Raw genomic sequence first — 18,493 nt, 5'->3', positions numbered from 1 at the left:
ATTGCAAGGTTCACTAAGAGACTGCTGTAAACAGCAATGCGGCATCTGCACACCAATGACATACAATCTACCAATGCAAAAATAAAGAGAACCAAATTTTTTTTTTATATTGAAAACCTGAAGAATACTGTTTCTACATCAAGGTGATTATACAACAGAGCGGGGAATTGCTAAGATTATTCGAATGAAGCAGAACCAAGGACCTATTGCTCAGAGGCACATTCAATACTATACATTTTGGAAGCAAAATTGAAACAGTGAACACATAGGAAGAACTATCTAGAAATGTTACTAGCAGCAGCGACTTTTCTAAGAACTTCAGCAGACCATCTTGGAAGGGCAGTTTGGTTGTACCCAATCTGTCCGTTTTTTAACATGGAGAAGCAATGCAGCCTTCCCTTCTCTGGGTTTGGGAATTCTGGCCCTTCTGTGTCACGCCATGTGCCTTCATGCTATATTCCACACCAATCAGCAAGCCAATGGAACACATACTGACCAGTTCCAGCAAACTCTAGACATCCCTTGGGAAGCATTTCCATTATACGGCTCTGGCTCCCGTTTGGCATAAAAAACATTGCTTGTCAATTGTGTTCCATGCACTGTAGCTAAAACATGAGTTGTGTTCATAAATTGTACTTGTAATAACAAACAAAATCAAAAGATAAGCAGAACAAAGACACCCTAAAAGAGAAATGTCTCTTCAATAAATGGTAAGGAAAATTTGTGCATGATAAGGAATATGAGTGAAGATGGGCAGCACCTAGGTACATGCTACCTGATCACAGAAGTTCAGATCATTTGCTCTTACGAAATTTGCATCCAGGAACCTTTCTGCACTCACTCTCTAATATGGAGGAGACTACTGATTCATTTTTAAAAGATCTGCCACCGGCTCTAGTCATAAGCGTAAAATTGACTAGAGGCGGTGGCAGATCTTTTAAAAATGAATCAGTAGTCTCCTCCTGTCTGATCACATCAAGTGCTTCAGATCGCTTCTGCGCTGAGAGGCTACCGATGCTATGGCGGGACACCAATGACTGCTCAAAGCAAACTGGGCCATCCCCATGATCCAAGATATCAATGGACACCTTATATCCTATTGCAGATTGCAGTACTTCAGGAATCTACGATCCCATTGCATGAACAAGCTCTCCCTTGTGATGCAGCACAATTCTCTTAGGCAAGACAGAATCATGGTTTATGTTCCATAGCACAAAAGGTACCAAAGCGATCAAGCTGTGCCACAAGTTTTCATAGTCCCGTCCTCTGGATCTAGAGGGTCTATAGCTTCTGGATCTTGAAAAAGATTTTCCAATCCATATTCTGAATCACTCCATTGCCCTTGTTCTTGTGTCCTTTCATAAACTGTGGGCAAATTATCACTGAAGAGGGTATTCCATAAGCAATATTTTCAACTGGCTTGCATGTATCCTGTAAGAAATAATCCCCACAACTTTTCTTCCTAGTAATAATACTCGATTTCAATCAAGTAATATCGATCTGGATCATTCATTCATCCAGTATATCCCTTCCACTGGGCATAGATTCTAATTGCTGCTTCTGGATATGGTTCAGTCAGATAATTCAAGCTTTGCTGGGGTTAATAAGTGCAAACACACCCAGCCTCTAAGGTTAGGACTTTTTTTGACAACTCTAGCATATTGTTCTCACCCAGTTGTGGAACACCATTTTTATTTCAAATCTGCTGTCGAGGGCATCCATCTAGTTTTCATACCCCAAGTTAAGTACTCTAGAGAATCAAGATCCGAATTTGGTTTCCAATCAATATCAGAATTTGGTTCATAATCAGGATCAAAATACAGTTTACAATCATGATCCGGAGACCGACTCTACAGTGTTGCTCTCTACCTGTCAGAATTTGATCTCAGGGGGATATCAAACTCATAGTAATGTCCAGGGTCTGTGGTGTCCTGACCAATTATCCAATGGACCACGAGCTTGGGCTATACCTTTTAGGTAAACTAATGCAACAAAAAGAAGTCAATTGGATACAAATCCAAGTCCAACCTGATATGATTGGGCCTAGACTCTAGTGGTAGTGGATTTGATAAAGTTGGAAATAACACATTTGCTTAGCCCCGTCAACTTAGCTACCATGATGTCTTCATTCATCTGGTAGGGGCCACTTGTATGAATGTCACCAAGTTAGATGGACATTACGAATTCAAACCCAAAGGTTTGCATCCTTTCTCGCATCGGCTGCTCCTTTGAAAAAAAAACATGATTCAGAATCACTTTCTAATTTGCTTGAGATTCAAAATCACATGGGAATCTCAAGCAAATTAGAAAGTGACTTTCATTTGCAAAGGCAAATGAGATTTCACTTTCTCACAGCTTAACTTTTTATGTTCGTCTGCTTATACAAATCAGATTCACTTTCTCATTCAAATGAGAAAGTAAATCAGAACGATCCAACCGTTCAATTCCATGGTTGGGATTTCACGTCGATGCAGTTGGCGGCGTTATCTTTGGGACCTTAGACTAGATGTCTGCTCTCATTGTGTTGATCTCTTTCATAAGCTTCAGGCTGATGCCTTATCGGCTGAAGGTCTATCTGTTCTAACTATCTAATTAACCAATTAATAAAACGTTTCCCTTTTGTTAAAAAAAAAAATTTAAATATGACAATGAGCCCAGCTAGCACATTGAACTAGCGAGGAAAAATCCAGGAGGACAAAATGTGTTGAATTCCCTCTCAGATAATCTTTAAAAGAGTGTACAAGGAGGAGCCTTTTTATTAGTGGATCTTAGAGACTTTATGTAAAAGCAAAGTTGGCAAGGATGACACTATATCACATCATGCTTTCCTCATAGGTCCACATCTATTTTTTGAAAGGCAAGCTGGGGTTAGGGCAGACCCCTACCAGTTATACAACAATACCATTAGGTTTTGAACCTGCAACCTCCCAACACAAGGTAACGTCACGTGCACTAGCTGCTCTTACCAGACAAGCAGAGTCCCCGTTGGTGGGTAGGTCCACATCTATGATTTAAAGGAATAGGCCCCTTTCATTTGATGTTCCTATACCATCTTCTACTACTTTTCATATCAATCCACACTCACACAGATTTAATAATAATAATAATAAAGGAGTGTGTAGAATATATAATGGATTGAATTAAAATAAGAAAAGAAATTAAAAAGTTGCAAGGAAGATAACACCATATTCACATGGTTTTGCCGAAGGCCTACCATCCACACAAAAAACCTATACTTTCTTTTTTTATCTCTCAACTCACATATTTATACAAGTTTATGATCCAAATGTAAATATTTTTATAAAAAATATAGAAACTAATTTCAAATATCAAGAGAAGACAATAATTTGGATGAAATCGTGCCTATTCATCAAATCTTAGAAGGATTGCAAGTGAAAATCTTGCTCCAGATTTAGATTAATCACTTCCATATTGTCATAGATTCAAACGTGCCCCCATCGATTTAGAGGGTGAACAAAGAAAACTTCCAACTTACAAGCTTGAAAATAGATGCTGGAATTGTTAGAAATGGCTAAAGGTATGAACTTTATAACAATGATGATAAGGCAGCAAAGACGTCGGACCGGCCACAGTCTGAACCATATTTGCCAAGCATCATGAAGATTGCAGTGTTTAACTTGCAATGTGAAGAATATAGAATGTAATGAATTGAATTAAGAAAAGAAATTAAAAAGGAGAAAGGAAGATAACACCATATTTATGTAGTTCGGCCAAAGGCATACATGGGTGAGAAAAAACTCACTTTTTTATTATTATTCAATTTCTCAAGTCACATATTTATATAGGTTTATGATTTAAATATGAAATTTTTATTTATACTAAATATGAATACTAATTTCAAATAATCAAGAAAATATAATGATGGATGAGATCTCGTCAAATCCATCAAATATTGAAAGCATTGCAACTGTAAATCTTGCTTCTGATTTAGATGAATCACTTCCATATCGTCATATAGCTAGGGATGTAAATGGGTCGGGTTCAGTTGGAATGCAGCATATACCAAATCCGACTAATCGGATTATCATTAATCTGATTCATCAGATTCATATTCCGAGTATATATGATGCAAAACCATTCATACTAAATCCACATCCGATTTTAATAGGAAATCCGAAACTGAATCTGATATTCCATACCAAAATCTGACCCGATTTATAATCGGATGCAAAATGATTTACCAAATCTAATGAAACGGGTTCGGGCCAGTCAAGTATCTGACCCAAACTGAAACCATTGATATCCCTGATGCCATATAGATTCAGCAAGGAGACCTCTTATTCTGAAAAGTAGATCTCATGCAAATCTCATCTCATGGTTGGATCTCTTATAGACTTTGTCTTACATATTCGTTCCAGAGCATCAAAACCCAAGAGTAGTGAAAAAATACACAAGTTATTTGCATATTACTAAAAGAACTCACATGTTGGCATTGAATATAATGAATTATTTAAAAGAGAAGGGCTTCTTGGTCTTGGCATTATTCTTTAAATTAGGTAAATATTTGATCTTTGGGCCTCGGCCACTATTCGGGTGGTCAGCGTTCCAGTCCCATCGGGCAAGGGATAAGCCCTTGCTCAGCCGGAGCCTGCTGGCCACTCCCTGCGTGCAAGGGGTGCTCCACGGTGGTTTACACCGTCGGGAAGGCGACCTTATAAGTATGGCATGCTGAACCAGTGCGACTAGGTCTCTGATCCCAAGGGTGGTTACCCTGGCCTTCAAGGAAAAAAAGTCAGGAATCCTAGTTATTCTGCCCAAAGGCAAGTCATCTAACCGTAATCTAAGCAAAGTGTGGAACGAATCTCATGAACATTTCTGAAATTCAGCCAGAGGAAGAGCACAAAACCAGGATATTTGGATCCAAACACCACTGCAAACTTATGATTTTGCAAGTTGAAAATGGAGTTTCACCACAACAAAGCAGTGAATTAGCGACAACCACATTCCGTCGCTATTCCGTAGCTAATCCCTCACTAACAAGCTTAGCGACGACGAGGCGACGGTATGCTTACGTCGCGATTTTTTCGACGCTAACTGACGACGAAATAAATTTGTCGCTAGGTCCGTCGCTATTTGCGACGGAATAACGAGCGATGTATTCCGTCGCCAATCCGTCGGTACTAAACGGCGACCTCGGCTTGGCGACGGATTTACGTCCGTCGCTAGATTTATATACATAGCGACGGATGTTTTCGTCGCTAATCCGTCGCAAACACGAAAAAAAATAAAAAAAATAAATAAAAAATTAATTGAAAATTAAATACCGAGAACGGTACAATTTATATTTCTTGTAAATAAAAAACAAACTACACTAAAAAATTTCATATAAAAGGAATCTACAACAATTAATCGTTCCACCTTAAAATTAACAAGTTTAATTATTTACAATTCAACAATTACAATTAGGAAACAAAAAAAATAGAACTTCTTCAACACAGTTCTCTAATCATCGCCAAGATTTTGTGCATCTTCTTGTTCATTGCCTTTATCTGTCCCTTCAGCTCCGCTACGTTGATTATCGCTAGCAGCCTACACAAGAAAAGAACAGTCAGTATTGATAAACAAAATATAATGAAATAAATTACACATTATATGTGATTCTATCATGTGCTCATATGTGTTCTAAGGCAATAAAAAAACTTTATATGTGATTCTATCATGCTCATATGTGCTCTAAGGCAGGCAAAAAACTTTATATGTGATTATAGCATGCTCATATGTGCTCTAAGGCAGGCAAAAAACTCTATATGTGATTCTATCATGCTCATATGTGCTCTAAGACAGGCAAAAAGTTATATATGTGATTCTATCATGAATTATATGTGTTTTAAAACATTAAAATTTTTTTATATGCGATTATATCATGCTTAGATGAGTTCTAAGGCAGCTAGAAAAACTCTATATGTGATTCTATCATGCTCAAATGTGTTTTAAGGCAGGCAAAAAGCTATATATGTGATTCGATCATGCTCGTATGTGTGCTAAGGCAGTCAAAAAATTGAATATGTGATTATAGCATGCTCATATGTGTTCTAAGACAGACAGAAAAACTGTATATGTGATTCTATCATGCTCATATGTGCTCTAAGGCAAGCAAAGCAAAAAACTTTATATGTGATTCTATCATAAATGATATATGTTCTAAGGCAGTAAAAAAACTCTATATGTGATTTTGGCATGCTCATATGTGTTTTAAGGTAGTCAAAAAACTGAATATGTGATTATAACATGCTCATATGTTTTCTCAGGCAGTCAAAAAACTGAATATGTGATTATAGCATGCTCATATGTGTTCTAAGGCAGTCAAAAAAACTTTATATGTGATTATAGCATGCTCATATGTGCTCTAAGACAGGCAAAAAACTCTATATGTGATTCTATCATGCTCATATGTGCTCTAAGGCAGGCAAAAAGTTATATATGTGATTCGATTATGCTCATATGTGTTCTAAGGCAGACAAAAAACTGAATATGTGATTATACCTGAGAGGGATCTGCAATCAAAGATCCTTTGTTCAGCACAAGATTGTGGATCTCATCTCGAAGAAAGGGGCGACGGTGTCATGGAAGTAGTCATTCATTGTGTCCTTAATGATCTGGCGTACATCATCACCAGAAAGAATAGGCTGCTGCTTAGAGCTTATGTAGGCGAAAGAAGTTTGTGAGTCGTAACTGGAAGAAGCAATAACTGGTGAAGTGTTCAGATTACTCCCAAACCCGAACACGCGACCTTTTTTGGGTTCACTTGCTGCAGTCACCCATGCTGCAGGAACAAATGATGGATGTTGAGTAGCGTCATCGCCATATCGCTCTACCATCTGTTGCTCATATGCTTCCTACAAAATAATGTTTAAAGTATGCATTAATAATTAATGATAACATTATGATAACTTGCATATTGCAATGATTATTAATAGAATAAATACATATTGTTGTCGTTCTCGCCTTCTCTGATACGAAGTCTACCATGGTCTTTCGTTTATGTGTTTCAACAAACACATCCTTATATGGTACACTGTCTCCTTTTTCTGCTTCCTGCGAAGTTAAATGATAAAAGATTTAGTTAACAAGTTTGCAACAATACTTATAAAATTAATATTATATATTGATGAGTTACCATTTTCTTCAGGTGGCTCCCAAATGTCTTAGATCCACCTGTGTGTAGATGGGCTTCGAGCATTTTCGCTCGATTTTGTGCAGCCTTCGCAGAGCGATTTCGAAATGCATCTCCCGCCCACTTATCACATATTTCATCCCAATAATCTCTCCTAATAGTAATAGGGTCATAGTCTTTCCACTGTAGTGGATCATCTATTACGCCAAATGTTTTTTTTGCTGCAGTCTTCATATTGTGCAACATGTCTGCAAATCGATTGACAGCCACCTTCTGTCACACCTTCCTTGCATCATTTTCTTACACCGTAGTTGGAAGCGATTCGAAGCCTACAAATATTTTCAGAAAGTTAGTAGACATTACTTAAAAAAATTAAATATGAAACACATTAACTATGATGAACAACTGTATACCGTGAATGAGGACCACAATCTGTCTAACACCTCATTTGGATACTCTTTCCATTGAGCAACCGGTCCTGGTAGATGTTGAAGAAGTGAATTCCTAATCTCCCGTACTACTTCTTATGGCTCAAACCTCGTGTTGCACATGAATTGGTACACAATAAATATCAATATAAAATATTTATAAGATATGCAATAATTGAAAACGAAATACTTAAGGTCGATTATCGATATACACTATTCGAATGAGTCTTCTTGTGCCAGACTGAGAAGACCTTGCTTCCTGTGTTGGCTCCTGACTTGTGTGATCAACTGGTGTAGGTAGGTCGTGTATAGGCAAAACATCATCTGTAAAAAAATATGTTAGAAATTCTCAGAATGCGCATTTCAACTAATCAAGCATCCAATTAGTTAAATGATATACCTATCACAGGAGCCCGTGAAGATGAAGGCTGGGCCTGGCTACTACTGAATGCACGACCATTGTAACCTCCACGAACCATATTCTAACAAATAACATATGTCATATAATACATTCAAATAATTCACATCAAGTATGGACAAAGAGAGAGATGAGAGACATAGAGAGAGACAAACGAGAGAGAGTACCTATCAGCAAGACATGAGAGAGAGTGAGTGATGGCAACAAAATCTATAATTAAGACACGGAACATGAAAGTTAAACGACACAAGTGTACATAAATAACATATATGCCCTAAACTAATGATACCTAATTAGACAAATGTATACTAATAATACCCAGAACTAGAGATTAATACCGAAGTCAATAAAGCCCACATGTCCTAAATCAGTAAATGTAAACAGTCTATGCTAAAACATGCAAGAAATACCTAAATTAAATTATGTAAGAATGTGACCAAGTGGGTATGTTGGCCCTATTACCGAACTCTAGTGGATTATAATATCATTGAAGAAACAATCCTATTGTGAAGACCTTACACTAAATGACCTTGTTCCCAAACAATGAATACTCACAAACGCACACTTAACAAACTACCATCCCAACAAGAAGCACTATCAATCAAAAATTAACTATACGTGGAAGTTTTGGAAATAAATTAATTAAGCATATAATCGAGCACAAAATTTTAATCCATGAATGCATGCAACATATATGAATATGAATCTGCAAACACACGACAAAATTCATACCAGCAAGACAAATTTTAGTTCATTGAGCCATTTCATCAAACACGTGGTGTGTGCCTCAAAACAGAATTTTGGCATGATTTTTCTTGCAATTCTCAACACGATAAATCGTGAAAACAACAAGATATATCATATAAAACAAATACTGAACAATTAACATGCAGTTTTCTAATTTAATCCATCAATAATGAAATAAACTGTCATAAGCATATCAGTCCCATATGAATAAGCAATATCAAACGTATATAAGACTCCTACAACAAAGTCTTATGAACTGAAACCCCACACACACTGTATCAAAGAGGATTCTGTCAGAAACACCACATTCACGCATTAAGCATGATTCAGTACAAATTTCTAAGCAGCGATATTTCAGTTTTAACCAACAAAATATGACATTTAATTTCAACTGTTAACATTTGAAGATCTCAAACAAATTCTTATTCCCACAGCACACGGACAAGCCTCCTTGTGGGGGAAATCTCTGCTTGTCTTCTCGTGCAACAACGCTCTCCACGGCTACTACTCACAAGGCTGGAAAAATCAATCGGAGGAACAGTAGAGGGTCGACCCCCCTGCCAGAACAACAATTTTAAAATTTACCTGGCGGCGGAAGGCTGACGGGGATCGGCAGCCGGCGACGGTGGACGGTGGGGGCCGGAGAGAGGCCAACGGATAGGGCAGCAGGAGGGAGAGGGCGGTGGGAGGGAGAGGGCGACGTGCGAGAGTGGGAGCAGCAAAAGAAGAAAAGAAAAAGAGGGTTGAGATTAGGGGTTATGCGACATTTAGCGACGGCTTCGCGACGGATTAATTCCATCGCTAAGCCGTCGTAAATCAAAACACAAAAATGGCGACGAAATATATTCCGTCACCAATTCTGTCGCTAAATCGCGACAAAATATTACCTCGCAAAATGTATCTCTAATTAGTGAAGAATTTTGTGAGGGCATATATTATGTCGCTATTTTCATAAATTTCATTGATTATAGCGACAGATGTGTTTCTCTCGTTAATTTGTCGCTAACTTCCGTCGCTAAATGTCGTCGCTAATAACCTATTTTCTTGTAGTGTTTCTACATGTATAAATACAAGGGAGAACCACAAAGTAAAAATACCTGAACTCTCAATTGAAAAGAATGAATGCAAGTATACCGATCATAAAAGGGCACACACAGTGTGCCTTTTCAACCTTCCGAAATGACTAGACCGTGTATCGAACTGCTAATGCAAAGCATCTTTCATTTCAGCAGATGATTTACGTAACATAAAATGCCTCTGTATCTTTCAACAAAAATTCAGGTATGCTAATGCAAAGCATCTTTCCTGCCATTAGCATCACAAAATGATGTTTTGAGTAAAGGACAAAAATGTCCTCCCACCAGAAAGGGTTAAAATCATCATCATTTTTGCCTTAAGGAGTAAACTACTCTACTTTAACAGGAGTTCCTCGTAATATGTCTCCCTAAACGTTCTAGATCAACCTTTGGCGATGCACCATCTACTGTAACAGGAGCTTCGATTGACGATGCACCTTTTGCCGTCGTCTACTGCCGTCGGAGCACCATTTGTTGTCGTCTATTGTCGTTGGAGCACCCTTTGCCGCCGTTTGTTGTCGTCAGAGCACTCTTTGTCGTCGTCGTCGTCTATTATCATTGGAGCACCCTTTGTCATCGTCTGTTCTTAAAAAATAGTTGAACTACTGGAAAAATCAACATTCTGTTTATTGTTCATCATGATACGAGGGTGCAAACGTCGAACTGAGTAGACAAAGAATAACGATTTACAACAGAGATAATGATGGGAACGTCAAACTGAGTAGAGTAGTGATTTATAATAGAAATCAAATAAGAGAATAACAATTTACAGTAGAAATCAAATCAGATAGTAGAGATTTACAGTAGAAATTAGATAAAAGAGTAGTGATTTAAAGTAGAAATCAAATAAGAGAGTAGCAATTTACAATAGAAATCAGATAAGAGAGTAGTGATTTACAGTAAAAATCAGATAAGAGAGTAACGATTTACAGTAGAAATCAAATCAGAGAGTAGCGATTTACAGTAAAAATCAGATCAAAGAGTAGTGATTTATAGTAGAAATCAGATAAGAGAGTAGCGATTTACAATAGAAATCAGATAAGAGACTAGCGATTTATAGTAGAAATTAAATCAGGCAGTAGCGATTTACAGTAGAAATCAGATAAGAGAGTAGCGATTTACAATAGAAATCAAATCAGAGAGTAGCGATTTACAGTAGAAATTGAATCAGAGAGTAACAATTTATAGTAGAAATCAAATCAGCGAGTAGCGATTTACAGTAGAAATGAGATCAAATAGTAGCGATATACAGTAGAAATCAAATAAGAGAATAGTGATTTACAGTACAAATCAAATCAGATATTAGCGATTTATAGTACAAATCAGATTTTTACTGTAAATCGTTATTCTCTAATTTTATTTCTACTGTAAATCGCTACTCTCTGATCTGATTTCTACTATAAATCGCTACTCTTTGATTTGATTTCTATTGTAAATCGTTACTCTTTGATTTGATTTTTACTTTAAATCGCTACTCTCTTATTTGATTTCTACTGTAAATCGCTACTCTCTTATCTGATTTTTACTGTAAATTGCTACTCTCTGATTTGATTTTTACTGTAAATCACTACTCTCTTATTTGATTTATACTGTAAATTGTTTTTTTCAATAGAGAAAGAATAAAAAAAAACACATGGCCGCTCAGAGAGAAATCTTGTTGCTCTTTTCAACAGTTACAAGAGAAAAAGAAAAGAAAGAATTTATACAAGGCAAGAGCGACAACCCTAAACCTAAATAAGTTGGGTCTGATCCATAAGAAACTGGGACCCACGCCGGGGAGAGCCCCCGAACCCCCCCTTTCTACAAAGGCAAAAGCTTTGAATCAGGCTCCACAACTCATCAGGCAGGAACGAGAAGGCGGCCATGTATTGTAACACAAGCTAAAAACAAAGGCGAAATTTGCAAATCTATTTACGGAGAGCGGGAGGACATTTTCGTCCAATGCATATCTATTTTATCAAAGGACATTTCCGTCAAAAGCATATCTACCTTTTTTATATGTTATTTTATTATAAAGTCATCGTGGGCAACATTGGCATATGAATTATCGCGGGTCCCAAGATATTCCTTCGTACACACAGGAACACGCAAATTTGTGTTTCGGGGAGAACACACACCACCCTCCCCTATTCGGGTGGTCAACGTTCCAGTCCCATCGGGCAAGGGATAAGCCCTTGCTCAGCCGGAGCATGGCGACTCTCTGCGTGCAAGGGGTGCTCCACGGTGGTTTACACCGTCGGGAAGGCGACCTTATAAGTATGGCATGCTGAACCAGTGCGACTAGGTCTCTGATCCCAAGTGTGGTTACCCTAGCCTTCAAGGAAAAAAAGTCGGGAATCCTAGTTATTCTGCCCAAAGGCAAGTTTTCTAACCGTAATCTAAGCAAAGTGTGGAACGAATCTCATGAACATTTCTGAAATTCAGCCAGAGGAAGAGCACAAAACCAGGATATTTGGATCCAAACACCACTGCAAACTTCTGATTTTGCAAGTTGAAAATGGAGTTTCTACATATATAAATACAAGGGAGAACCACAAAGTAAAAATACCTGAACTCTCAATTGAAAAGAATGAATGCAAGTATACCGATCATAAAAGGGTACACACACTGCCTTTTCAACCTTCCAAAATGACTAGACCGTGTATTCGAACTGCTAATGCAAAGCATCTTTCATTTCAGCAGATGATTTACGTAACATAAACTGCCTCCGTATCTTTCAACAAAAATTCAGGTATGCTTTTGTAACTTCTACGAATTACTTTGTTCCCACAAGGAGCATGTTGGTAGCTTTCTAATTAACTGGTTATATGGGCAAGTAGAGTGGCTGCAGGGGAAGTGAATTTTGAGTCATGAAAGGCAGTTGGGCAGGGCCAATGCCTAGGCCCCTTGTATCTTGTGGTGTGATGCAGTAAATGACACAGGGGCTCTCATGGTTGTGTACACCCTCATATGTAGTAATCACATATCTGGAATCTTCTCTATCTCTTTCAACCCTCTTCTTCACACTGCAATCTCCATTAGAACACCGGTAGTAATTTCTGCACAAATTTGGAGAAAGTTAGATTCTTGAACTTAACTGCAATATATATATATATATATAACCATGCATTTTTTAAAAGGTCATTCTTTTAAAAGTATTTTAGTTGTTTTTAATATGGTTAAATATAGCTAATTAATGTTAAACACAACTAGTTTAATGTTATATATATTGTGGTATTGAAACACCATAATGTTTGGTGGTACACAGGTGGATCTATTTTCAAATAAGGTTTATATTTGGTACAATTGTGATTGTACCTACAATCTAACTTGAACCTCACCGTGAAAGTTGTTTTGACACAATCTAACCTCATATATGTGTTCAGCATACTCGATCAAGTAGGAATCCACTGTTGGATCATGTTTTTTTTTTATGAAAAACATGCCTTTAATTATGAGTCGGAAAAATTGATGCCTTCATAGATATTGATTTTTGTAACGCCAGTCAGGACGGATTTTGGCAATCTAAAAGCTGGTTCCCACTAAATAAAATTTGTAGTGTTAGATGTGAGGAAGCAAACCAAACAATGGGTTCCGCCCCATTTGCTAGGTATTTACACATACAAATGACCTAGAAAATCATAACCCTTCCAAACACGAAAACTAACCTCTGAATCATGTTTAGCATGACTTATTTGCTATTTTCATGTGTTAAAGCTGGCTTTAGCACAATATTTTGAGCCAGTTTTAAACCATCTTCATCTTCATGAAATTTTACCATCTTAAATAACAAATTATATTATGTTATGTTGAAAATCATAAACATGCAAGCAAAGTAAGTAACGATAAACCGTGCTAATGCTAACTACGGTTATGCTCATCTAGTAGGGACCCACGGATGGTGTCCCTTGTCACAAGGTCGCAGTTGGGTGTTACTGAGATGGAACTCTTTGAGGTGGAGTACAAGAAAGTTGGAAGGCATTCATGAACCCTATTAATATTTCCACCGGTAAAAAGATATACTGGGGTTCATGATTTTGGCACTGTGCGACAACAATAAAAAAACAGCAACAGGAACATAATGCAAGACCCACTCAGAATGCTGTTAGGTAAATGACCTAAGCAGGCACTTAAGCAAGCCCTGTATCTCGTTCGAAGCTATACTGAGATCGCGAATCAGTATATTCATTATCACCTAATCTGCCCTTGCCTATCACAGTCGGTGCTCAACATCATGCATGGTGGTATTGTGTGATCTGTCAAATCACCAATCTTTAGTGCTTTGAGATCGTCGCTGCCTGTTCCCCTTCATCTACCACTGTTTATCCACTAAGCGGGGACTGATGTTCACATGGCATCAGCATGGCTCCGCTACCAGACGTTGATCTCATGAATGAACGGTAACGTTTTCAGATCACCAAAGCTCCGTGATTTGGCATAATGTCACCTGATCTGCTCGCTTTACCATGCTAATGATCAATTTAAATCTTTCAAAAGCCTGATCAACTTAAAGCTTATAAGCTTTGGGAGACTTAATTGGTCAACTTCACTGACTGTGCTCACTGTCTGCTGAGTCGACCTGACTCTTGACTTGGCATTGACTCAAGTCTTTTACTTTATCAAAGACTCAATAGCCTAGAATTAGGCTCAACCAAATATATATATATATATATATATATATATATATATATATATATATATATATATATATATATATATATATATATATATATATATATATATATATATATATATATATAACCAAGGTAATTTCATATTATTACTTGAAAGGGAGCATTGTGTAAAGAGGATTTGGCTTTGGTGGTGCATCATAGAATTAGCATTTCACATGGACTAAGCTGAAAGCATAAAACAAAACGGGGACTCGAGTGAAATTACCTTGGGTTAGGGCTGCTTTTGACCGACTTCTTTCCATATTTCCTCCATCTGTAGCCATCGTCCATTATTTCGACCTCAGACAATGTTCTAAATGCCACCTTAAAGTTCAAATCTGCCTTTCTTTTCTTCGAGCCACCAACATATTTTCTGAAAATAAATAAGATTAAAAGTTAATCATTTACCATTAACGAATTTAATTATTATCTTAATGACTATTGCTGTTTCGAGCATAAGAGAGAAATTGGTTCCTCCTAACCTAATTTTTTATGTTTCAAGTTCTGTGTTTAACATGGTCCATTTTCTAAGAACTGATTCTTGAATTGTGTTTTTTTTTTTTATGAAAAATACTATTTTGTAAGTTTTGAAATTTATAAAAATTTTGGACCATTGATTTTATTAAGCCTTATAAAAACCTGCTCATATGTTGTAATTGGGTTATTGAAAAGTCCTTTCCTACTAAACAATTAAACCATGGAGATCACACCTGTAAGGTTAGATTCTAAAAAAATAAAAGGATGAAAAAATAGGACTGTCCACACCCTCTTACCATTAGGAGGAATCGGTTACCCCCTTGGAAGATAATTAATTTGTGTCCTTCAGTTCCAAAAATTATCATCTTGTTTATATCATCAGTGCCCTTTATAGAAGGATAGAGTAAAGAAACAGCACTTGTATTTTGAAGTGAAATTGTTATTTTTATAATGATTCTACTACTCAATTGACTATATATATATATATATATATATATATATATATATATATATATATATATATATATATATACACAGAGAGAGAGAGAGAGATTGGTTAAAGTGGGTCAAACAATTCAGTGTGGCCCATTTAGGAAGAGAGAGGTGCACTATGCCTAGACCTAGGTTGTTAGGCGAAGGGCATGACCTAGTGTAATTTGTCGGGCAAGTCCAATCAAACAGTCCCATTTTTAAGGCTTGGATTAGCCACTTAGGGCCACGGGCCCACCCTATGTGGCACAGTTGTCCTTTTCTGTTTTCTTTTTTACCCTGTTGTTACAAGCAAAGGTAGGGCATCACCATTCCCCAAGGGTTTGATCACCCCATATAAGCCAGGTTTGGGTAGAACCACGGTATGAAGCTCGAGTGCAAGAAAGAGGTGCAAATCATGAAGCGAGAAGCGTCTAAGAAATGCTTGGATGTGTGAACCTAAGCATTAATTTGTAACAATAGAAACAAGTACAAAAAAATGAGTGAAAGTGTATTTGAAACCTATACATTTTTTGCATAAAATGAATTTTGATAAAAATATTCATTATACCCATTAAAACATAAATTAAAAAAAAAATACAATTCCTTTAACATGACAAAGATATTTATAATATTAAATGGCGAGCTTGTTTTCATAGGAAGTGATTTTCTCATAAAATTTCCAAAGTGCGAAAGAAGCATGTAGATTGGCTCTCCCAAATCGAGCGCCTGAGAAGTAAGCTTCCGTGGTTTTAAGAAGATGGTAGCTGAAAATCATAGTGGTTGATATTTTCAAGTGATTGAGGATGGCAAAAGTAAGGCAAGCAGAAAGATTTTGGTAGTAAAACGTGGGTGTAGATGATAGTTGTAGACAACTTTAGGGCGAAAAGGATATTCAACAAAAACTTAACCTAAATACCAGACAAGGGTACAGGTGATACTTTTAAAAGTTTTAAGGATATCTAACGTTATTTCACAGGAGCCGCTCCCGCCGGAGATTTTTCACAATTAACCCCCTATTGCACCACACTTGCTCCCTAGCACAACCTACACCTACTCCTGCATGCACAGAACACTCCCAACTGAAACCAGTCATACTTACTTGGCTCCGACATCGCCGTCCTTACCGGACTCGCCGGAATTCACCGCTGGAAAATGGGGGCTTTCGGCCGGAGTCAAGAGCTCGAGGAACTTCGCGTCGGACGAGTACTCGTCGGACTCATCGATGAAGTTGAGGAAATCCGACACTTCAAAGGAGAATGGATCCTCATGGTAGTATGCCGGGAAAATATCCGGCGAGTTTTCTGGCTGGTTTTTGAAGAAGTCAGTCATCTCCGGCGGTTTGTCTGTAATTCCCAATGGATGCCGACAAGTGAGGAACAACCATTATATAACCCCCCACTTACAGACTCAGCCCTGTCATTTTTGAAATTTACAAAAATTGCCACTACTTCAGAAACTTCTACCCATCTAAGAATCTAAGTAAAATGACTAACATGACCTAAAAAAAGCAACTATGAAACCCTGAAAAAATCCACGGACCCCTCAATGCTAGACTAAACCAACTACGAAAAAACGCAGCCGACGAGCTTGTCCAACTCGCGCATTGACCTCCCAGACTACATCGAGTTGGACACTGCACTCGATTTGGCTGCACCTACCGGGACCAAGATTGTCCAAGTTGTCCAATCTGCGTTCTGTCCAATGTTCTTCACGGATATGTCCCCGTATTTCAGTTACAGTCCGTCTAGACTCTGGACTGGGTCCAAAAGATCTAGGTCCGATTGTACTTTATGCCGAGAGCAAACGATGAGAAAAAAAAAAAAAAAGATGGATCAGATCCGTGCCAAAACCGGACCCTGTCCTGGGGCCGTTCTGGTAAATTCAGGTCGTGGTCAATCTCTGAGCGAACCCTTCAGAAAAAAACAATATATCCAGGGATGCATGAATCTGGAAGAACAGTAGAGTTATTTTTTCATAATTATCCTCACCTTTCACAAACAACACAGTGAACCAACGAGCGAAGTTTCCCCCAGGACACGTGGCGATAAATGATTCGGTGCCATGCTAACGCTTACGTCCGTGGAATGACGACACTCCGTGGGCCCCCACAATATTCCTCGGAAGCTTCTAAGAGAGAGAGACGTGACTACATGGACGCGTCCTCATGTGGTTTTGGGAGTTACCACAATTATCTGGACCATTGATGACGAGATGAGGGATGAAAGATAGTGACCGTCCGATCTTTAACAAAGCACTTCGTGATCCTCATCTAACAGCTGCGGTCACAACTGCACGGTTAATGGTGCATCTGGAGCTCTTGGCCCGTAGTTTTTTTTTTTTATGGATTCGAACCTGGGCCTTCAGCTTGGCACAGGACCCCGCTTGCCACATGGGATACCACCTCGGTAGTTTTGCATGACGGGGGCAGTACTTGTGAAGTTTTACATTGCAGACACCAAAACAAGGCCGAGGCCAATGTGGCATCTCTCGGCCTTATAACCATAAACACCCAAGCTTTCACGGAGTCCACCACTACCAGTTAATGGCACCTGCACAACTGAGTTGAACTTACCAATGGGCGTTGCAGGTTCAAAACCCAATGGTATGTTGAATAATAACTGATGGAGGTCTGTCTAACCCCAGCTTGACTTTCAACAACAAAAAAAAAAAAAAAAAAAACTGGTTCCTACTTAAAAAGATTGTGAACTTTTGGCAACTTGCTGATCAATACGTGAAATTTCAAAAAGATTGTGAACTTTTTTGTGACATACAAATGCAATCTTCAAAGTTAACCTTCCTACTTGTAATAATACATTACAGTACTTCAAAGTCGAAAAACGGCCTGCTTTTTGGACACATGCATATCTACCTTTGAATTGGTGGATTCCTTTTCCTCCTTTCAAGCTTTTGCATGCTATCACATCCCTAAATCGTGCAACTACATCAGTTCCTATTGATTTGTCTCTCATGAATTCATCTGGAGTTAACAGACTATAAAAAGGATCATTCTTACCAAAAGCTTCTTGAAGTATATGGGGAAGCTGGCTTCCAAAGCAAAAAAAACTCTCAGCTTCTCCAAAAAAGAGGAA

The 18,493-nt window shown here is 38.0% G+C and overlaps 1 protein-coding gene across 1 annotated transcript; it reads right to left on the bottom strand.

Annotated features, from left to right (window-relative positions):
• Positions 1-12,204: 12,204 nt before the first annotated feature.
• On the bottom strand, positions 12,205-16,755 carry LOC149815274 (putative WRKY transcription factor 75). Its single transcript, XM_089989291.1, has 3 exons — positions 16,504-16,755; positions 14,683-14,829; positions 12,205-12,842 (listed from the first exon to the last, which is right to left on the bottom strand). The coding sequence occupies exons 1-3, from the start codon at positions 16,731-16,733 to the stop codon at positions 12,608-12,610; spliced, it is 612 nt and encodes a 203-aa protein (XP_089845417.1). The 5' UTR covers positions 16,734-16,755; the 3' UTR covers positions 12,205-12,607.
• Positions 16,756-18,493: the final 1,738 nt, after the last annotated feature.

Source organism: Nuphar pumila, chromosome 15, assembly GCF_984573655.1.
Source record: "Nuphar pumila chromosome 15, dmNupPumi1.hap1.1, whole genome shotgun sequence".
Classification (NCBI taxonomy): domain Eukaryota; kingdom Viridiplantae; phylum Streptophyta; class Magnoliopsida; order Nymphaeales; family Nymphaeaceae; genus Nuphar; species Nuphar pumila.
This window is presented reverse-complemented; position numbering and strand designations above follow the sequence as displayed.